This window comes from Anguilla rostrata, chromosome 6 (genome assembly GCF_018555375.3).
Source record: "Anguilla rostrata isolate EN2019 chromosome 6, ASM1855537v3, whole genome shotgun sequence".
NCBI classification, from domain to species: domain Eukaryota; kingdom Metazoa; phylum Chordata; class Actinopteri; order Anguilliformes; family Anguillidae; genus Anguilla; species Anguilla rostrata.
In genome coordinates this window covers 9,835,421-9,858,263 of record NC_057938.1, presented here as the reverse complement: position 1 = coordinate 9,858,263, position 22,843 = coordinate 9,835,421, and the positions used below count along the sequence as shown (strand labels likewise).

Below are 22,843 nucleotides of genomic sequence, written 5' to 3'. Positions count from 1 at the left end.
ACTTAATATTAGCATTGATCGGTCTTTTGCTCAGTATTCAAAATTCACTTGGCTGCCTTTACAGCACATAGTCAATAGATGGCAAGAGTGAGCTACTGTAAGTAGCTATGCAGCAAGGACTGGCTCAATGCCGTGCAGTTGGCTCATTTTCATTTTGACATTTGAATAATGATATATGAACTGCAGCAAAATAACAAACAATCTTAAATCTCAGTTAACAAAATCAAGCAAAATAATGACGGGATAGAAAATGCCATCGGTCTGAAGACAAACGGCGAAATCAGAGCACTGTGCAGAAGGGCATGTGGGCATGTGAGGAGTGTGTGACGGTCTGTGTGCTTATATGAGTCAATGTGTGTGTGTGTTCATGTATGAATACGTGTGATTGTGTATAAATGTGTGTGTGTGTGTGTGTGTGTATGCTGTTTGCGGGGTTGGGACTACAGTGCTCTGCAGAGTCTTTAATGCATCCTCATGGCAAGTTCACCCTGCACACACACATGCTTACCTCCCCTTGACAACCAGTCTAATTTGTCACATCACATCGACCTGCAGAGGACGGCCACTGTTTATGGCTGACAATTTATCAAGCCATTAACTTTTATTCCCGCTCCTGTCAGGCCGCTGACATCAGAGGAAGGTGGCGGGAACACGCGCTGACTAATCACATCACGTCCGACGGCGTTTAAGAAGGGTCCCCTCGGAGCCAGCTCGCGTCATTTACCGTACCCATAAAAATCGCACCCCGGATCACAGGCATTACACATCACTGCGCAACATCGCACCACGGAGACGCAACTTCCCTCGCACCAATTAACATTGGGCGATCGTCACTATGCTAATTAAAATAACTGCCGCATAAACATCCCTTTTAACCCTTTAGGGTGTAAAATCGCTAATGTGATTAGAATATTTATAACTGAACATTCTAGTGCTGATGTCACAGTCACTCCTGGCAAATGAATGCAAAGGGGTTCTAGAACACTGACTTTGAATTTTGGAGGAAGAAAACATTCCAAAAAACCTGGTCTTCTGAGGAGAGTATTTCTCTTCTGTTGGATCATTCGCCCCAAATAAAGAAAAAAAAATCCTCCTAATCTAAAGTGATACAAAAGTACAGAAGTTTTCTTTTCCTCTTGCCAGCACTGCAGTCTGTCAACTGAAGGTTGAAATAAGGTCTGCAGGCAATAGGAGATAACCATATAATCTTCTTTTGAGCGATGATGTTGAGCCCTGGTGCTCGGGAAGCCTGGATGCACTTGCACACTGCAGGATATCTGCATCCACATAACTGATGGCAGCATGACAACCCTGCGACAGGGCCATGGCCGAGGGAGACCGGAGCATCGGAGATGGAGCGCGACGCCTCGGACTAATCCGGCTGCTCGGCGCAAATCGAGAGGGGAGGGGGCACTGGTGCTGAGAGACAGGATGGATCTCATATGAAGTCTTCCTCCAGGCTGTTAAAACTAATTACCCTCGTTTGAGATTCATAGCAGTGATAGAGAACACCCTTGCCTGTTTTAAGTGCGGTGGGTAGGGCTGGGGGGAGGGAGGGAGGGAGGGGGGCTGGGGGGCAGGGAAACGGCTGCTAAAATGCGAGGCATTGGCTGCCGCCCCCTTCCTGGCACCCAGCAACCCACTTTCCCTCCTCAAGCCCATGTTTATAAAGCTGTGAATGAGACCCAAGAGGAGTGCAGAGGGTGGGGTAAGCTTGAATATCCCCACAAAAATGTCCACAACGAGACGAGACAAATGGCCATAGCCTGGAAAAGTACAGTGACCGATAAAACTCCTGCTGCAGTCAGTTGAGAGGGTCCTCTGGGAGCTTATGGTTTCATGAGCAGTGCTTGCTGGGTAATGTAGTCTACGGACGAAGACCGTACATTCTATTACACATCCGAGTAAAAATGCGCTGCAGGAAGAATCTTGTAGGATGAGACTGAGGTAACCCCACCAATGAAAAACGCTGTTTATCCCTGGCCCCAGCCAGCAGGTCTGCCAGCCAGTCAGCATTGGCAATGTTCAGGATTTGATACCATGTAGAGCATATCTCACACTGCCTTAGAAGGACCTGCCACTTTACAATCTCTCTACGAGACGTGTTCTTAAGACGCCAGTCACCGCAGGGGATTTACACCACTTAAAATGTGAGAAACCAGGAGCCTGCACTTTCTCCAGCAATGAGCAATTTACACCGAACCGTTCTATCCCTCTGCCTCCTCTAGATCCATATCAAAACCCTCAAATTTTGACCTGTAGTCTGACTGCCAGGGAAGCCGTCCCCCCTGGTCAGCGATTGACTGATAAGGGGCGGCACGCTGTAATGCTGTAATGGCACGGCTGTCGCCTCGCATGGCCGCCCATTGTTTCTACTCATCCAACCAATTCTCTCCTGTTTCACACAACACACCGTTTCCCTGGAAACGTGCCCAGCTTTGAGCCGGAGTCTTTTACACAATATTGAAAGGCGAATTCTGGTCAGAATAGATAAGAAAATCCATCTTTTTTTTAAAAGAAAGTGACAAATAGTCACTTTCGCACAACTCACGAGCTTGAGAATCCAGCCCTCCCCTCTTTGTACAAGGTGTCCAACTTTGTACATTTTTTTCATATTTCTGCAAGTGTTTTTCCAGCACTGGAAACCGGCGTGCTATTGCTCCCAAGTATACATTCTCTTCAGCAAGAGGAATAACTTCACAGTTTCACACACAAAAAAGAAATCAATGTCGTAGCGTGCCAACAGAAATAGACATGGCTGAAAACTATTAATTACACATAAATTTAGACTGAATCGCACAGCAGAGCGAGAGACAGAGAGAGAGGGAGACAGAGAGGGATGGGAGGAGTGTATCATGTCACTTTCTGTGCGACAGAACACTCGACAGCTTTGAGACTGCTTGCAGGACTGTGGATATCGGTCCCACTGGCCACTGCTGTGTCCACTGACACTGCTAATGCACTGAATGCCCGCCCCTTTTAAAGGAAGTCCGTGATTAGCCATTTGACTGAATTGCTCCGTTCTGCAGTACAACATGGCTCTCAGTTGGACCAGCACGTGTCAGAAACCGAGAGAGAGAGCCCAAGTCTGTGTGTGTGTGTGTGTGTGCTTGCATCTCTCAAGTAAAATGTGCTAAAATTCAGCTAACAGTTACCCGATGACATGGCAGTGAAGACAGTTGCTCTAAAAAGAAGGACTAAGTGTGGAAAATGTGACAGTTGGACCTACAATGACAACGACCTCCTGCTTCTGACGAGGACAGCTGACACCACTGAGGAATCATCACAACTTCCACATTACAGGTGTGATAATTAATTTTTATTCACATTTTAAAAGCAAAGGGCAGCATTGTCCGTAGAGTACATTCCACTACCTCTCATGACATGATGATGTCCAATCACACGTCCGAGCCAAGCAGGCTGACAGACCTAAGACATTAGAAATAATAATAATAATGTTGAAAAAGCAGCATCTTATTAAAAATAAAGTGTGGTGACAGAAGCGGTCTTCCCCACCCCAGGTGTACAGACCTGCATTGTAAACCCCTCAGAATTAAAAAAGTCAGTCTAACACATTACAGTTATGATCACCACCATTCTTAAAATAATCAGAACCAGAATCCACACGTATATAAATAGCAGTTTTAAAAACTAACACTCGAAAATAAAAAAAGAAATGTAACCTTTGGAGTACAGCCTCCTTTTGAAATAAAAGATGATTCAGATAAAACAGGAAGCTCGGTGACTCAAGGAGCCACCCGGTGACTGGATCTTGCTTCTGATTGGTTGACCGAAGCAGAGCCTCCTGGCGATTGGTCCAGGTTGGTGTTGTGCTCAGTACGTGGCACATAATTACCCAGCATGGCAATGAGCCGACGGGGCGAGGCGGGCTGTGACCGTGGGAACTGGAACGCAGTGAAACGCGGTCCCCAGTCAGACCTCAGGGTCCCACTTCCGGGCGGCTGGGTTGGACCCAGCGCGGTTACGAGTCCTGAGAGATCCGGTGACCGATAAATCCGGTTATAAACATCCCAAAGCCGCGCCACGAGTAGTGTGCTTTCAGAACCCCCCCCCCCCCCCCGCGGCTTAGCCCCAGAGCCCTGGGTTTCACGGGTCGAGCCCCGCCCAGCCCCGCCCAGCTCCGCCCCACTCCGGGGGGCGATGGCGCTCGTACGCGCTTCTCTTCGCCCGGCCCGTTCCCACACCCACCTGTCCGTCAGGGCGGGAGCAGGTCCCGGATGGGCGGAGCCCCGGAAAGGAAGGCGGCGGCGGCGGCGCCGGGAGGCCCGCCTCACTGGTACTGCAGGTAGTTCTTCAGAGACTGAGGCAGCGGCAGGGTGTGGATCTGGTGCAGCCGACCCCGGCCCAGCGCCAGCCGGGCGGCGCGCCGACACAGGTCCAGCAGCGGAAGGGGCTCCGCTGTGAGAGAGAGAGATAGAGAGAGAGGGAGAGGGGGAGAGACAGAGAAATAAAGAAAGTGCACACAGAGAGAGAGAGATAGAGGGTGAGAGTGAGAAATAGAGAAAGTGACAGAGAGGGAGAGAGAGAGAGACAGAGAGAGGAGGGGGAGAGAGAGAGAGAGAGAGGAGGGGAGACAGACAGGGAGAGAGAAAGAGGAAGAGAGGGGGGGGAGACAGAGAGACGCGGATGAGATGAGATATCCCCTGAGTTAAGTAAAGATAAGGCACTTTACGTCCCTTCAGAGGGAAAATTACATTCGATGACCACAAGACAATGAAACAGGGAACAATTAAATAAACAGTAAAAATGATAAATACAAACATACAATCTGGATGACAGTGCAAAAAAAACAAAAAACTAAAGTTGTGCCCAGTCTTTACTGGAATAGGCAGAACACAAATGCGGATAACAACTATTTACTGGCGTTGTCAAAATACACACTCGGAGATAACAACTGTTTACTGGCACAGCCGTAATACATACCTGGGGGAGGGGGGGGGAGAGAAAAGAAAAAACAAGCATTAACCGCACAGCCGCACCACACACCCAAAGACCATTACCACTTACTGTCATGCAGTTTAACTGACAAAGGGATAGCGCTTTTACACATCTATTAGGCCCTCGCTTCGCAGAGATATATCGCCGCCCTGACAGGAAAATCCGCGCGCGGGTCCAGCGCACGGGAACGGGCTGAGATCAACAGTTCGCTCGAAAGCCCTCCGCCCATAAATATCGCGTGTAGAAAATGCAGGTGTCACGCCTGTGATTTTCCCAGCAATTCTTTCTCAAGGGGGGCGAGTCGCAATTCGACTTGAACCGGGGCGATTACCAAGCCGAGCTGTAGCGCCGTAGCAAACAGCGCTATTACGTCCAGGTGGAATTGAAGCAGTATTTTCTGGTTAAATCTAAAGGCCCTGAGACTGCACGGGTATTACAGCCGCTGTTGAGCTTACTCTTTAGCAGTCTATAGCACGGTCTGCTTTTAATATACACACCCAAATATGTACATCCACCGACTTGCACAGTCTCTAACTAAGGACACTCAACAAACAGCAACCAAAGACCACGCTCTCTGCGCAAACTTGTGCATCTCTTCGCAACCATGAACCAGCACGCACGTGACAAAGAGCTGCAGCATCATAAAAATCTGACAATCATAAACAGAGAAAATTTACTTAATGGAATTCCACTCCACAAACCCACAAGTGTCCATTACCCACTGATACAATGAGACCTGGAGAAACAGGAACTACCCTGCCTGAGCAGCTCAGGTCGGTCAGCCACAGCAGGCTGGGGCCTCACGGAGGAGTCATCACGAGTTTAGCCTCGGCCACAGAGAAGTCAGCCAGGGTTCCTCGGGTCACCGCCCCTTCCTCAGCGCCATCCAATAATGCGCAAGGATCCCGCAGGCTACCGGCTGGCATCCAATCAGATGCTGTCTTGCCGTGGCTGGCAGACTGGAGTACTGCATATGCTTCAGCTGCAATTTACTGCAAGTGTGCAGGTGGCACAGCAGTAACCCTAGTCGCAATATGGCACTCCAAATAGGGGAGAAAAATACTGGGGGAGGGGAGGGGGGGGAGAAGCGAAAGGGAAAATATAGATTTGAGTGCGAGGGTGAATTGGTTCGTGTTTCTAAAGCCGGAGTTTCCAGCTGAGCCGAGCTCCCAGACACTGGGGCTGTACATTACGAAAGTACAAGAGCAAAATCCAATTACCGCTCCCAGCCTGCCTGCTCTCCCTTTAGCGTAATGGAACAGAGAATATACAGACCTTTCCATAGGAAGCCCAAGGGTTTCACTGCAGGAAATGCCCATACCTCGGTAAACATACTGAGCACGTGCGTTTTAGCGTCTCAGACAGCTATCTGGAGGGAAATGCGCTATGGGAACAGCTGGACAGCTAGAGTCTGAAATTTTTGAGGGCGTGGTCAGAAATGAAGGCCAGTGCCGGATGTGGCGTCCTTGACCACAGCAACCCCACATGGGCTCACAAACACCAGGCAGACAGCGGGTTCCAGACCACACTAATCAATGCTCTTTAAGTTCAATTAGTCCGGCCTAAAGATCTGTTAATCAATACGAGACTGTCGCCTGGATGCACTTCTGATGGAGAAGCATCTCCTTTACGACTTTCACGGGGCTGAAAGTCTGGGCCCCCTGGCGGAACAGGTTGAACAATATAAACAGAAATAAATACATAATACATGCGTTAGATTAAAAAGACGCTTTTCTAATTTCACAAACAAAGATCAATCGGGCCGTAGGCTCTGCTCTTGAGAGACAGACAGAGAGAGAGAGAGAGAGAGAGAGAGGGAGAGAGGAGAATCCGTAAGATGCTGGGAAAGCCACATTACTGCAGCCTGTATCACTCCCTCCTCCCCAGACCAGCCAGTCCTCCAGGCACTTTGCAGCCATTAGCCCCCATTACTACAAGGCGGAGATCGCAGCGATGACCACGCGGTGCTACGGACCCTTAGGGCAGTTGGGGGAGGGGGAGCAGCATTCTTCCAGACATAATACCATAGAATAAAGCAGGAAAAACGGTAGTACCTGTGAAAAATGAAAATAAAGAATGTGCTGCATGTTAGGTCTCCAGCCTGTATGTTATGCACCACTGAATTCAAACTGCCTAGGCCAGCGAGTACCAGGCTCCATATTATTGGCTTTAGTAAGGTCGAAAAAAACAACACATCAGCCACACAAGCAACACCCTGCAGAAATGAACAATGCGGAAACTGCGGTAGCGATGCGTGTGTGCATGATCTCCCCTATAGGAAAATGCGCACTGGTTTTTAAAATGGCCGGGAACAGCAACAGGCATTTCCCTGCGTCTGAAGAGCATGCCGTTAATGTTTTTTTTTTTCACACTGCGAATGCGTGCGTCTTACAATCTCAGGGTGGGGGGAGGTAACCCTAGCGCTGCAACCTTTTAATATTGATTGAAAAAAATCGATATCACTCTGGAACGCGCTTTTAAAATAAGAAGGGGGAGAGAAACACGCGTGTTAAAGCACCGGCGCTTTACACGCTACGGTAAACATGGCTGGGCTGAGCTAAAGGTCTTCGGATAGACCCGGTTCGGCAATCATTGCAGCGCCGCGCTCGTAACGGACGTATTAATCAAGCAGGCGATGAGTCTGGGGACCGCTGACCGCCGGGAAGGCCGCCGCGGAGCCGTCGCGAGAGCGCGCCCGTTTCCCAGAGTGCCTCCGGAGCGCGCGACGCGCCGCGCAGGACAGAGGAGCGTCAATGTCCTCGGCTCTGCGGTAATCACGCGAGGGAGGGCATCGATTTTTGTTTCCGCTAATCGCACAAAATAATTCACGCCAAGAGCCGAGCTAGGACGGGCAAGGAGGCGAGGGGGGGGGGTTAGGGGGTTCTCTCTGACCCAAAAAAAGGATACAGTCCCAACAACCCGAGCGAGATCCAGTTACGAACAAAACCGCAATTCGCCTCGCTCGCATTTGACACGTTCAGTTCGCAGAACTGGATATTCACCGAGACATGCGCAGTGCTTCTCCAACCTTCTTTTCACAGTAGAAAGTACAGCACTCAAAAAAAAATCCTTCCCAGGTCTCGATTGACATACTTGCACTGCAGAACAGAGACTGCATTACTTCCCCTTGCTTTTTTTTCCCCAGGAGGTACCGAGGTGGAAGCTCCGCGCTCAGGCGTACACCTGCGTGGAACACGTTCGGGGTCAAGGTGCCCTCGGGGAGGAAGGCAGGCGTGTAAACGTAATGAGCCTGGGTTCTGAGAGCCGAGCGCGGTGGCGTGAGCGACCGCCGCTCGGGCCGGCGTGCGGATCCACGCTTACCATCTCCCGACCTCCACGAGAGCGAATCGAGGCCGGCGCTCTCCTGGGGGGAAGTCGAAACGCAGCTCAAACGGATCGAGGAGCCGCGCGATCTCGCTCGACGGGGGCCATCACCACCCGGCATGGACGGACTGGGTGCTGTCCAAAGCAAATCGCGCATCACAAAAAAAAAATCGCTGTCCGTTATGCAGTATTTATAACCGGCGGTGTAAGAGCCTTAATTCCAGGTGGGGCTGGGCTTTACGGAACTGGGGGATGCTGGGACATGCGTGCGCACACAGGGGTTTTGCAAATGGGGAAAATGAAGCATGAACCTGGCTGGAAAGTCCCACAATCCCTTGCTGTCGCAGGGCGAGAGACCGTGCAATCGCGCCGCCGCTAGGTCCAAACGGCTGGATTAGCGCGCGACTCCGGGGGCCAAACTGTGAGCTACGGAATTAGCCGGCTCTCAGGCCGGCGGTGATAAGGGGATGTGAGGGGATGTGAGGACATCTTAATGTCATTAGCCACGCGTGGGGGGAGGGCAAATGCGCAATATTCCACTAGCATCTCGCTCGAGGGGCTATGAACTGCTATGAACTGACACAGCTAAACCCCTCACTGTCAGGACTTCTTGTTGAAGGATACATCGTTAGCTCACAGGCGATGGGTAGAGAGGGGGGGGAAAGGGAGGGGCGGGGGGAGGGGCAGAGAGTAAATGGTGGTGGGGGGGAGGAAAACAGAAGGGGGAAAAAAGCAGCTGCTATCTCAGAGCTCAACGTGCCACTCAAAAAAGCGAGGAAGGTGTGAAAGGTCGTAGAGATAACTCAACAATGGACTCATTATCCTCCACATTCAAAGCGCGGGCGGGTCTAAACTGTGACAGCTACACCGCGACACTGGATAAAAATAATTGCTGCATCAGTGCCGAGGTCAGCGCGCAGTCACCGCGAATGGGGATATCGTTTCATTTCCCTGGTTCGGTCCTTAAAGACCTGCCAAAACAGCACGGCTCCCTGCACAACTCAAACAAAGCAGGAGAAGCCGCACTCGGCTAAAAACGCCCCGCAGGCCACGGTGTCGGCAGGTACCCGCTCCCACAATGCACTGCACCGCCCGATTTCACTAACGAGCTTACTTCCTGAAGTAGGTGAAGTAATTAGTGAAACCAAGTGGATGGAGCGAATACCTGCACACACTGCAGCTCGCAGGACCTGCATTTGAGTAACGGTACTCTATGGAGTCCCATCACATCCTCTCATAAGCAGGATGCAGGGGACTATGCCAATTCCAGGCCTGCCAATGATAAATCAATTACAATATGTCGACAGCTTTGCCAAAGCTATTCATGGAAGAAGCTGTGAACACAAACCGGCACAAAGGTCACAGTTAGCACTTATTCTATGACAGACAGACCGGCAGCTGCAGATGGACTATGCGGCTCTGGATTTATTTTCCTACACGTTCACCGCAAGAACTGTCAGCGGAGATTAACTGTCCATGTCTTTACGTGTATGTCATATCTGTATATGTTGATTTTTCATTCACGCGTGTGTATTTAGTGTCAAACCTTGTCCAAAAGAGGTCTGAAGTAGTAATTTAAAAAAATATAAAAATCAACCATTTGATGGAGAAGCTGATCAAAAAGAAAGAAATGAGTACATATGAAACCTGTGAGTAGATATGAAAGACTGGCTGTGGGCTGAATAAGAGGAAGGTCCACTGGGGGCCACTGCAGTAGAGAGGCCGAGGGGAAGGGCTGCAGGAGGTAGGGAGCAGTGCACCGAGGGCCCAATTTACTCAGACCCATAGCACACGCAAAACTAGTAACACAACCAATGATTGGTGCAAAACAAATACCATAACCAATCACTGGCCGTGTTATTGGTTTTTGCGCGTGCAAAAAGGTTTCGTACATGCTAGAGATCGGAGTGAATCAGGCCTCGAGAGTGTCCTGGAACAGATGCAGCAGGAAAGTGGTAGACTGCCTGGGTCCCCCGTGAGACACCCCCAATCCGCAGCACCTTGAGTTCTGAGCGAAGAGCCACTACAGAAAAGAACATGTGCCTGGAGAGAGGAGAGGCTCGGCAGTTAATTAAGCAGCCCTGGCTTTCAAACCCTCATGTATCACGGGCTTCCAGAAGCATCCGTCAGTCGTAAAAATCAGCGAAGGGATATAAAACAAACATTTACATTTACCGTTTTGATATTTCAGGCGTTTAGCAGATGCTCTTATCCAGAGCGATGCAGACGGCTCGCAATCGTCAAACGCAATCCAGTTATACAGCGGGATATTTACTGAAGCAATTCTGGTTAAGTCCCTTAGCATTGGACCACGCTGCTGCCCAGATATTAGAATATCAAAAAAAACTGTTGGGGATGTAAGGCATGAATTATTAATGCCAGTAAAGTAGTACAGAAATCGTGTTGCCGCACAGGATAAATATGTGTATATTTTCGAGTGGATGGGATACATTTAACCCGCTTTTACTTCTAAATCTGAAACCCTGGTTCTGGTTTCATCTCGGAACAAGCGGGAAACGCAGCTGTGAGCAGAAGGCTCTCCTCTGGCTTTGATCACATGGTTTCTCTGAAATTTCATTTTGGCTCTGGGGTGAGATAAGAGGTCTGGCCTTTGAAAAGAAACCCCTGCGCATTTCAGACTCAGTGTACTGAGTGCAGGAATTGAGCGGTGTGTTTGTGTGTGTGTGTGTGTGTGTGTGTGTGTGTGTGTGTGTGTGCGTGTGTGCGTGCGCGCATGCGTGTGCCGCAGGTGTGAGTGTGTGTCTCCTGAGGAAAGTCATGCAAGCTGCTGCACGTGCATGCACACAGAAACAGACACCCACACACACACATACGCTCACATATGAACAGACATCAAAAAAAGCAAAAGATCTAAGTTATGGTAAAGCAGATAGCTGTGTCAGATATTTTTAGACAGTACTGTATACAGAAAATCTTACTTCTTAAAATCAATATATGTATAGGCTACTACCAATGCACACTACCACACATTTACCCAAACAATCAGCAGCAAGTGGGCAAACAATGCAAAAAATCAGTGCCTCCCCTGAGATTCAGATGCAAAGTTCCAGTTATTAGCAATCTCCTGGTGCTGCACCTTAAATATTATCTCTCAGACAGACTTGTCTGTAGGTAGAGAATATCTTCCTCCACTACATTCCTTCTTTCCTTGGTCTCTTTACTGGTACCACAATTCCTTTCCTTTTTCCTCCCCATACTCTTTCTCCTTATTCCTTTTTTTCCACCAGCTCGATCTGTTTATAAGCAGAGTTCCAGTCTAACGCGATGACGGGGGGCCAAGGGCAGCTTTAATTGATTGCCAATTTGCATGCTGCTTTGAGTGAAGGGGGGGGCTGGGAGTTCTCTTTGATACGGACGCCCCGGGTAACATTTCATTTAGCAGATGAAAGACGCCCCGGCTCGCCCTGCGGTCCCGCCGCCGCTTCCCAGGGGTCAAGTGGGCGACTCGTTAAGGCGGGATAAACAGGGGGAAATGAACCGCCCGGACGACCAGAGAATTCCGCATCCGAGGGAGCCCGGGAATGGGGGGGATCGTTCGCCGTGCCCCGCCGGAACGCTTCAACCAATTTGCCTGATTGGGGCAAGAGAGCCATACGGATAAACTGATTACCACCTCAAACAGCAACCTTCGCCATAGTTTTAATTTCAGCTGTATACATTTTCTCAGTCAGGTGGTACAATTACAACGAAGCTGGTAGCTCAGGAACACCAACTACCTGGAAACCGGTAAATTGCGCAGTAGCGATGGTTTCATACCTTTCCCCCCTTAGCCTCCTCCCATACATCCCCCCTCTTCCTCTCCTCTATGGCTCCCCCTCTCCCTGCCACGCCATCATTAATATTTCCAGCAGCCCCGGGGAATTGGTTTATTATTCAGCAGAGTGATGTTTTGCTCAGAAACGTGGTCTGAAGAGTGCTACTTAAAATAGAAGCACAAATGCAAACACACGTAAAGAAATGAGAAATATTTTGAGTGAAATGTAAACCCACGGCTTATATTTAAGGCCTGCAAGTACCGAACTACGGTCATGCTCACCATCGCGCATAATGCACACATCCAAATTTCTCCTCAGCTACTTCCATAGCCAGAACTATAAACACTATGCTCCTTACCAACAGCTATTCCTCTGAAACAAATTATTTATGGTTGGAAAAAGTAAAATGGAACTAAATCCCAGGACTTAGGCTGGTATGTATCAAGCACACACACCCATGCAGTGAATATTCGTGTTCAATAATAAATAAAAAAATACCCAGGTTTAATTCACATTTAACCCGCTTTCATGCCTTTTAGATGACTGAAACAGTGCGTCTCTAGACAAGAGAGATGAGATGTAACAGACAGGAAGTGAGGGCAGTGAAGAGTGAAGAGAAGCTGATGGCTTTGGGCTCGACTGCGAGCCAACCCAAGTGAATAAACGGGGCGACGGAAGCAAATTTCACGTCTAATCTCAGGACAGAGAGGAAGACGCCAATGCAAGATCAATACTCCCAAAGACACGGACGACCACACGTAGCAAAACAAGAGACAAATGCAGGCAAAGCCAAAGAAAGCCAAACAGACTTAATAAGGTTCAACCCGAGGACAGCGAATGGCGTTTCCATTTTGGGACGGACTTCCGTTGCAGATCCGTTTTCCGTCTCCTCCGTTTTCAAACGCGCTCACCCAAGGCTCTCCTGTGGCTCCTGTACTCTCCCCCGGGGAGTCTGGAGTATCATCGGGGAGACCTTTGCGAGATTTATCCAACTCAAGGACCGTGTGGGTGGGCAGCAGAGAGGCCGCCCCGCACGAACCGGGGCCGTTAGCGCCCCGAACGATTCGGCCGACTCGAGCGGAACCGGGCGTCCCGCGGAACCAATCAAAGCCCTGTTTTCCTCCCTCGCTGGCCGGCTAGGGAGCAGGTGGAGGGCAGAATCACGGGGGGCGAGAGCGTGGCGGGGCTGTAAAGTGGATTTTATTGTCATACAGAGCTCTGAAGTGCGCATGTGCCAAAAGCGCTAGCGCTCTTCTGCTAGCCCCGTCCTCACCGTGCGGGGAGAAGCTGAGAAACCTTCCTGAAACCGGTGTGTTTATATTCCCGTTAATAGCGATTCCATTCATTTCTCTGTGTGTGCATGCGTTTGCATGCCTATGTGAGGCCCACGTGTGTGTGAGTGTGTGTGTATGTATAAGTCTGTGCATGTGTATATGTGTGCGCACGAGAGTGTGTGTGTGTGTGTGTATGCGCCAGTGCGTGGGTTCTGTCTGTGTGATTTCTGGGAGTGTTTTCCATGCAGAGCAAATAATCACTGTGGTGCTGATGGGACACAGCTTTAATCTCATAAAAACATCGGCTCAGCCAATCACAGTGCATGCAGAAGGAGCACACCCACCTGCACGCACGCACCGACTGCGCAGCCGCTTCAGAAAAGAACATGCAAAGAAGCAACACTGCCAAGAGTGCAAATAAAGTGCAAATGATTCATGCGCAGAGGGAACAAGGGAACATCAGAAACAGACTTAAATATACCTCATCTAATAGGCCAACAAAAGTTTTATTGAGTTCTTTTCTCCAACTCTCTTAGCCTAAACACACACAAACTCATCTCGTCCTAAATTTCATTAGAAGTAATTAATTCTGCAACTTCCCCTTAAAATTTAGACAGAGGGGTGGGCCGTGAAGTTCTAAATCAATTCCAAATCTCAGATAAGGCAAACTAATTTACTCACAAAGGGAGCGTATACAAACGTTACAGCCCATTAGAGACAGGGAGAAAAGGGGGGAGGGGGAGAAAGACAGAGACAGAGAAAAAAGAGGGGAAAGACAGAAAGAGAGGAGAGAGATGGAAGTTTCTGGAAAGGGAGCCGGGGAAGAGGCCGGAGGAAAGCGGGAGAAGAGGGAGGGAGGGAGGGAGGGAGGGAGGTGCGGCTCGGGGCCAGAGGAAAGCGAGAGGAGAGGGAGGGAAGTGCGGGCGAGCGGACAGGCTTGGGGCCGGGCCCTCCGAGCAGAAGGGCCCCACACGGCTGCCAAACGCGATTCATCACGGAGGAGAGGAGGAGAGGAGGAGGAGGAGAGGAGGAGAGGGATGAGAGAACCCGTCTGGCAGGTGTGTGTTCGCGCGCCCCACCGGCTGCAGCAGCTATCTGAGGAACAGCCTGGAAGAGGGGAGGGGGGATGGGGGGGGCGCTTTGTTTGTGCGAAAATGTGTGAAACGGCCACAATTATTCACGCCGTTCTAGGACAGGCCGGCTTTTCCCTTCGAACAAACACGGGGAGGGAAACAAAAGCAGCTCGCCGCGGCAACTCCCGCCGTGCAGGACGTTCCCAACAGTCCTCTTCCTCGGACGCCTTCCTGTCTGGCCCAGGGCCGTCCGAAACGCAGCGATTCAGACGGCCAACGCGCGTCCCTATTTGTTTCAGTCAGCAAGGCTCTGCTTCGTCCTCGTAGTCTGTATTCACAGGACAGCCCTGCTGTCGTCGCTGGGACCCTGCAGTAAGCAGGCGCTTCCTTGCTCTTCCTGCTTGTTTTTGGGAGTCATGGAGCTTTTTGTGAGGAAGCATTGTGAGTTCGCAGCACAATAACACACCTGGGACAGGTTCCTGCGGAGTGCGGCTTTTTTGCGGAGACACCGAGAACAACGTCAGAAGACAGGCTCGCTTTTCTTCCTAAATTCGCAACCGGTTGCCAGTAGCTTTACGTCTCCGCGGTGGTCAGCGAAGCATCGAGCTCGAAACGAAACGGTAAAAGATAAAAAAGGAGAGTTTCCTCGCGCTCAGAAACAGGTCCTGACGCTGACAGGAGATTTCATGTGAGCGTGCGGAAAGTTGAAAGCTCTTCAGGAGAGCAGTCAAAGAGCCAGGTAATTGGCAAGCGCTTGAGTGAGGTACACAATCAAGAAGCGTGCACTCTGGCCCTACAGCAGATTGACGGCTGCTGGACTGGCAAAAAAAAGAAAAAAAAAAAAAATATATATATATATATATATACACATTTTTTTTTAAACCTTCCCAACAGGGTGGTTTTTTGGGGTAGGGGAGCGGAACAAAGCGTTCTCCTCTTCCGAGAACTTCAGTCACTCCAATTTCACTTAAGCCTTTCCAGATTAGAGAGAGGGTGAGAGGAGGGGGGGCAGAAGAAAGGAAGAGAGAGGGAATGACACCAAAAGAAAGAGCAGAACTTGAAAGCAAGCGCAGACTCCCAGAAGCCTCTGCAGTCTCAGCAGTCTGCCGATAAGATTGCAGACTGAATGCTGGGGTGGGAACAGTGAGGACACTCCCGTCGGTTATGCTATGAACCATAGCACTGTACACACACACACACACACTCACACAGACACACACACTCTCACACACACACACACACACACACACACAGACACTGCTCAAATCCTGCACTCAGTACTGAAAGCACTAAAATTCCCATTACACTCTTAACTGAGCATTTCCCCTTGGTCAGAACCCAGGCAAATGATGGAGAAATCAATCCAAACAGAGCAGGGAGCCAAAACTGTCTCCCCTCCAGCAGCCTTGAAGAAGCAGAGAGACGCTTCATTAGGAGAGCTGGAGAAGTTACTCGAAGTCAGTCAGCTTGAGAACTGTGGAGGTGTGGGAAAGGAGCGTGCTCGGTGAGGGGGTGGGGGTGGGGGGGGGTACTTACGGTCGAGGCCGTTGATGTAGCGCATGGTGATCTCGCAGTGGCCCCACACGGCGCTGACGATGGGGTACAGCTTCTTCCCCTTCAGGCCCCGGAAGGCCACGCCCAGGTACTGGCCGTCCACCATGAAGCTGAGCGTGCCCTCGTCCATGTCCAGCACCACCACCAGGGCGTCGGGCAGCACGAAGGCCTCGTCGGGCTCCAGGAAGGCGGGGTAGGTGGGCGGGGCCGCGGGCGGCTGGTTCTTGCTGTCGTGGTAGAGCTTGTTGCGCCCCAGGTCCCAGCCCCACGACTCGCCGTCGCTGCCCACCAGCGAGGTGTAGCCCACCGAGTGGAGGGGCGCGGCGGCCGTGGCCACGCCCACCACGGCGTGCGTGCCGCGCTGGCGGCTGGGCCAGTGGACGCGCCAGGCGTGCAGGCCGCGGGTGTGGCCCACGCGGCCCCGGATGCAGTCGGTGCTCTGCGCCACCGGGTGGCGGTGGAAGGTGAGCCGGTCGTCGTCCTTGACGAAGACGTTGAGCGAGCGGTCGTCGGGGTTCCAGGCGTGCCGCGCCTGCAGCTCGGGCCCCGCCGGCGGCATGTCCAGCAGCAGGTCCAGCCGCGCCGGCCGGCAGAAGTCGGGCCCCCGCAGCTCGCGGCGGGCGGGGCGGTACGACGGCTCGCCCCGCGCGTCCACGGACTTGATGCTCCCCGAGACCTTCTGACCCATCGCGCCGCGGCCCGGGGCGGGGGAGGGGCGCGGGGGCGGGGCTTTCGCGGGGGTCTGTCTCTGCTCCGGCGCCCTCTGTTACCTCATCAAGGCTGCCGGGCCCCGCCTCCCTCCGCCGGCCCCAGCTGCGTCTCTCGGGAGACGGACGGAGTCAGCGCCGCGCCGCGGCGAATCGGCCCTCTTCAAAAGAAGCCGCGGTCCTGAGGCCAGAGAGGGGAAACAGAGGAGACAAAACACTTCATTACAGGAACAGAGCAAAAAAAAACAAGGCTAAAATCACAAGAGCCAAAATGGAGCTCGCTGCCTTCAGTGCAGTGCGAAAGGAGGGAGAGCAGGACAAGCCCTGCAGCTGACTCTGGTCTTTCTTCACACATTCGGAGAGTGAGGAACTGTCACAGATGCCGAACAGTGGGAGAGGAGCCCTTCCTCCGGTCTTCTTAATCAGAGACATCCTTCCCTCGTCCTCACCTTCCCTCGTACCACACACACCACCCTGCAGGTGCAGTCAAGCCAGCACACACACACACACACTCTCACAAAAACTCCAACTCACAGTCTCACACACTCTCACTCTTAGACACACACACGCGCTCACAGACTCTCGCTTAGACACACATTCACAGACGCACACACACACAGGCACGCACGCAGACTCTCACACACGCATAAACACAAACAAAAATATACTCAAGGTGAATATCCACACACACACATGCGTTCACACACACAAGACACTCCAGTACACAGACGTACAGAAATACTCTTATGAAAGACACAAACAGGGCAGCAAGAATGACGGCGTGCATCCCAAAGGCTCAAAGTGCGCGTGACATAAATCTGCTCCGAGAGACAATAACACTCACCCTCCTGCAAGAGTCTTTTAGCCGACGCATTTATTATGCAAAAAAGAAACAAACATGTAATAAATAACCCGCTCTCCCCCTCAGCAGCGTGTTAAAGACACTGACGGCTCACAAACGGTCCACTTTCAGGGAGCATCAGCGAGCCATTTATATCAAAGTGGTCTGGGAATTCATTAGAAGAGGAGAAGAAGAAAAAAAATACAAAAACAAACCATGCGATCGCACTTTGGCCTGTTCGGAACACGGTCTTCCCCCCCTGCGGAGGCCCCGGCGGGCCAGCCGCATTCTTCCAGGAACGGGACGAGACCCCTCCCGGTTCCCAGAGGGCCCCAACTCGCTCGCCTGGCCCTGTACTCCCCAACCCCGTCCGCCCCGTCCTCCCCGACCCCGCGCAAGGACCCCCGTCGCTCGGCTACGGTGATTCCCCGGGGCCCGAGCGGGAAGCCGGCGGCTGTGACCAGGGGGGTACGGCGGTACGGCTGCGCGTAGCCCGAACCGCGGCGCCCGGCGGAGCCTCCGTCTACATCGGCCCGCTCGCCTGTCCGCTCATCCGTCACTCCATTCATCTGCACAGAAATACCCGTCCCCACCGCGCCCTCTCTCCCTGCATTATTCATGTACAGCTATCAGTCTGTCATTTATCACCCCGCCCTACCAGAGAACTGCCTGCCTGCGTCCGTACACAAAAACATTAGACTTATGTAAATATTACAGACGCGCGCACACGCGTGCATTATCTCTACCAAGCGTTTATGCACGGCCCTGGCCATGTGGACATACGCCAGTGTGTCTGTGTGTTTGCGTAATGCAGGCAGTGTTCACGCTCCAATCACCACATTTTTATGCCTCCTCCTCCTTCCGCAATCCCCCCTGGTTACCCCTCACACCCCCTCCAATTAACACCACCGCTTTAGCGCTCTCCTCTCAGCTCCCGGTCTCTCTCCCCACCCCCCCACCCCCGACTCGCTCCTCTCTCTCTACAGCTACACATTCTCTCCCTCCTTTGCCCCTGTCCCTCACTTCCTTCTCTCAGCTCCGTCTCTCTCCCCCCCCCCACCCCCGACTCGCTCCTCTCTCTGTACAGCTGCACATTCTCTCCCTCCTTTACCCCTGTCCCTCACTTCCTTCTCTCACCTGTCTCATTTTGCAGTCCCTCCTTTCTGACCTCTCTCCCATCCTGACAGTGCTCAGGGGGAACAGGCACTCAGGCCACTACAGGCTAAGCCAATGGGAGCCTCAGGCACCGATGCAAAAGCCTCTTTTACTGCTGTTCAGATTCACAACAGCACGAGTTTTCACAACACGCATCAGGCATTAAAAAAAGCCTTTCAGATGCTCTTAGGCACGTGTCGTTGATACAGAAAATCCCACGCGCGCCGTTCCGAAAACAACCGCGGCCGAAAGGCGCGTCCGAAACCCGCCGTCTGCGGAGCGCTTCGCCGCGCGGCTCCCGCGGAGGACAGGCGCCGGCGCGCTGTCGTGCGACAGCGTCGGAGGCGAGACTCGGAACGCCGCAGCTGGGTTATTCCCACGCCGCTACGTCAAAGGGGAAGTGTGTTGGGGGGCGGGGGGTAGGTGTGAAGAGCGGGGAGGACATCGCCGTGCGCCACCGCTAAAGATTTCATCACCCCGCCCACCCCGCTCCTGCTGTCCGGGAGGCGGTAGGTTCCGGAAGCACAGCTGAGAATAAGAGGTCTTCCCCGCGGCGCTGTTTACCGGCACAGCCAACGCTCAGAACGTGCACTGCACACGATTTAGAAATCGCCCGTTTGAGAGGCCGGATATTTATCGAGGCGGTTCAGGTTAAGTTGTGGAAAGGGTGCATCAGCAGTGCCCTGGGTTAACTGTTCGGGTCCTAAGCCTCCACTCCACGGCAGCCGAACGCCGAGCACTGTGGGATATGGAGTCTCCTTGGCTGCAGAGGGGCATCATGGGCAGCGTGTTTACAGCCAGGGTGGCGGAGTGGAGACACGTGCCTCCGAGCGCGAATGGGAACTCCCGACGGGCCCTGGGGGGGGAGTGGGGGTGGAGGTGAGGGAGTCCCCGTTGCCACGGCCGCCCCAGTCTCGGCCTCGCTCCCCCGGGGGGGGTGGGCTCAGGAGGAAGCGGACGAGCCATCTGCCGCTCCCGCCCGCCGTTTGCCGCTTCACCCCCACGTTCACCCGTCTCTCCGTCCCTCCTCGGGGGGGCTGCCCCGAGCACCATCGTTACTGTCCCCCTGGGACCAGGCGACATAGGGGGGGGGGGGGGGGGGTGGGATTGATGACTTTCACTAATTGAGAAAGTGTGAGGACAACCGAACCCACAGGAAAGCTGCTCTCCCCCAGCTTATCAAACACACACCCCGGCGATACATAAATACTCCGACACGGACTCCGATGCGACACTCTGACGCCAAAGAAACACGCAACATACGACCTTTCAGGGACCGCAAGCTGGCCCTCCTTCTGCTCCCTTCTGCTCCCAAATTAACGCGCACAAGCAAACACACTCACACACAATTACACACTCACAAACACTTAAACTCACACACACCCACAAAACACAAACACACACATTCAAACTGAAACACAATCAGACACACACACAAACAGAACGTCGCTCACATTCAAACTGAAACACACTCAAACACACTCACAAAAAACACGCACACACACGCAAACATAATCAACTGAATGGAGATGACTCCATTATCAACACAAAATTTGTTTAGACAAATCAGTAGCCAGCTAGCGCTGTACTACATTAGGTCTGATGTCTACGGCAGTAACATGCACAAACACATCATTAACTCTCTAACTAAAGAACAAACTTCACCACAACTAATTCTTCCAGTAGCCACACATCTCAATGTCTGTGACTGATTCGGTCTTCAAATACGTCAGCTATGAGACTGACATTTCAAACTGACACCTCCCTACCCCTGGTTACCAACCATCCGTCATACACTGCGAGACTCCTCTGTAAGGACAGAGTGAAAGGTATCACCCGAGCTGCATTCAAATTACATTCTGTCAGCCGTCCTGGGCCATTTACATGAAACTGATTTGAGGCCGCTTTTGGTACCCATTGTGACATCACATTAAACGCAGAGGTTCTTTCCCCGTTTCCCTTGTGGGAGTGTCACTGAATGTAGATGTAACTTTGCCGAAAACTTGGAAGTAGCGGAGAATAGCAGAGCTGTCAGACAACCTATCCCAGCGAGCCAAATGCAGACAAGTCCTGTCAGATTTCATTTCAACATGACAGCCAGGTAACACGAGGAAATGATATGAAACCAGAAATCTGTCCCGGCTACGTCCCTGTGGAATAAAGGTGCATAGAACATCCTGTGTTCAGATCCCATCAATTTACATCTTTCAAACCGGCCTTCACCTCCAATTGGAGGAACATGCTGGAGAACAAACAATGCTCAACACACTGGGAAAGAAACACAACAATACTGAACACACTGAAGAAACAACAATGCTGCTCACTCGAGAACAAACACAACAATACTGAACACACTGGGGAAAAAACAAAACAACTAAACTGAACTCACCAGGGAAGACACAAACACAACAACACTGAACACACTACAGAACACACAACAATACTGAACACACTGAAGAAACAACAATGCTGATCACACTGGAGAACAAACACAACCATACTGAAGACACTGGGGAAGACACAAACACAACAACACTGAACACACTAGAGAACAAACAACAATACTGAACACACAGGGGAAGAAACACAACGATGCTGAACACACTAAAGAACAAACAACAATGCTGAACACACTAGGGAAGAAACAAATACAACAATGCTGAACATAATGGAGAACAAACAAACAAACAACTAAACTCACCAGGGAAGATACAAACACAACCACTGAACACACAATGGAACACAATAACAAACAACATTAAGTATGCTACAGACACAAAACAAACTAGGAGGCCCACTCTACAGAACACAGCACACACGCTGCAGAGAAAAAACAAACATACTTTAGCGCATAGCACAAACAGCACAGATCATCCGTGAGAACACAACAGCACAGGACATGGCATCTGAATCACCTCTACCATATTCCCCCCAACTTAACCTCATGGTATACAAAAAGATCTTACCATTGAATTTTCAGGTAAATTTTGCTTCAATACTGTCCAAAAAGATTTTAGGAGAAACGTCACTAAAAACTGACACAAGATGCAGCGGTGTAAAAGCAGCGGTTTGAGTAGAAATACCTGTGGCGTTAGTATTGTACTATAACAGGGAAATGTACTGGCCAGCTAATCATGAGGTCCCTGCAGCGCATGCCCCGGCCAATGTGGAGCCATCACGAGTATAAAAGCTGAGACGAGGAGTCGTCCGAGGGCAGTGCGGGATTAGGGCTGAGGGAGGTGAGACGGGGGGGGCCCCCCTCCCTGCCCGCGCCCCTCCTACTCCCCACGCCGACCTGGCTGCCACCCCTCAGTCTTCCCCCAAAAGAAGAGAGTCGCAAATAAGAGGCTTCCTTCGCTCGCCGACGCGCCCCGAGGATTCCGCAACTCCTGGCAAGCCCCACCTCCCCTCAGGTCTGACCCCTCCCCCCGGAGGAAAAAACAAACAAACTAAAACACACACACACACACACACACAACACACACAACACACACACACCACACACCACAGCCCCAAAAACACACAACACACACAAACACCCACACACACACACACACACACACACACACACACACACACACCTCTCAGTGCCGTAAGGTGCGGCTCCCGCCCTGGCCGGAACCTTGGCTGTGCTGGGCTAAAGCTCCAGTCGTGTCAGTCGCAGTACAGAAGCAGCATGAGGCGGGAGTGAGAGAGGTACCAAACCTCCTAAGAGAGGGGGAGGGAGGGAGGGAGGTGGTGAGAGAGAGGAAGAGGGAGGGAGGGAGGGAGGGGGAGAGAGAGAGGTGAAGGGGCAGAGAGTGGAGGAGTAAGGTCGTGCAGCATAAGGACCCCAGCAGTTGACTAAGTCCGCTTCCCCGTGACGAAAGCTGGACCACTCCCCTTCCCTCCTCACACTTACAGTCCCCTTCCCTCCTCACACTTACACAGTCCCCTTCCCTCCTCACACTTACACAGCCCCCTCCCCTCCCTCATTCTCTCCCTCTCTCTGCGCCGCATGGCCCGGACCTCCCCGCTCCTCCTCTCCTCCTCCCCTCCTCCCCTCCTCCCTCCCTGGGGCACCTCTGTGTGTTTTTCCGTCCGCATGCCCGTGAGGCGTGTCCCCGGTCTGGGGCGGCCCCCGGCCGAACCCGGGGAGCAGAAAACCCATCGAGCGCACTCAGAGCGGCCCTCCAGTAAA

The 22,843-nt window shown here is 51.9% G+C and overlaps 1 protein-coding gene across 3 annotated transcripts in view; it reads right to left on the bottom strand.

Moving 5' to 3' along the window:
- Positions 1–3,304: 3,304 nt before the first annotated feature.
- The window catches only part of spsb4a (splA/ryanodine receptor domain and SOCS box containing 4a), a 36,213-nt gene continuing 16,674 nt past the window's right edge, over positions 3,305–22,843 (bottom strand). For 2 of the 3 annotated variants that reach the window (XM_064338267.1, XM_064338269.1), the window contains exons 2-3: positions 15,943–16,848; positions 3,305–4,419 (exon numbers count right to left, since the gene is read on the bottom strand). In XM_064338267.1, the coding sequence (XP_064194337.1) occupies positions 4,292–4,419; positions 15,943–16,648 (834 nt within the window). In that variant the 5' untranslated portion in view covers positions 16,649–16,848 and the 3' untranslated portion in view covers positions 3,305–4,291. Of the gene's footprint in view, positions 4,420–15,942; positions 16,849–22,244; positions 22,372–22,843 lie in introns of all 3 variants that reach the window. The other variant, XM_064338268.1, reaches the window with a different exon arrangement.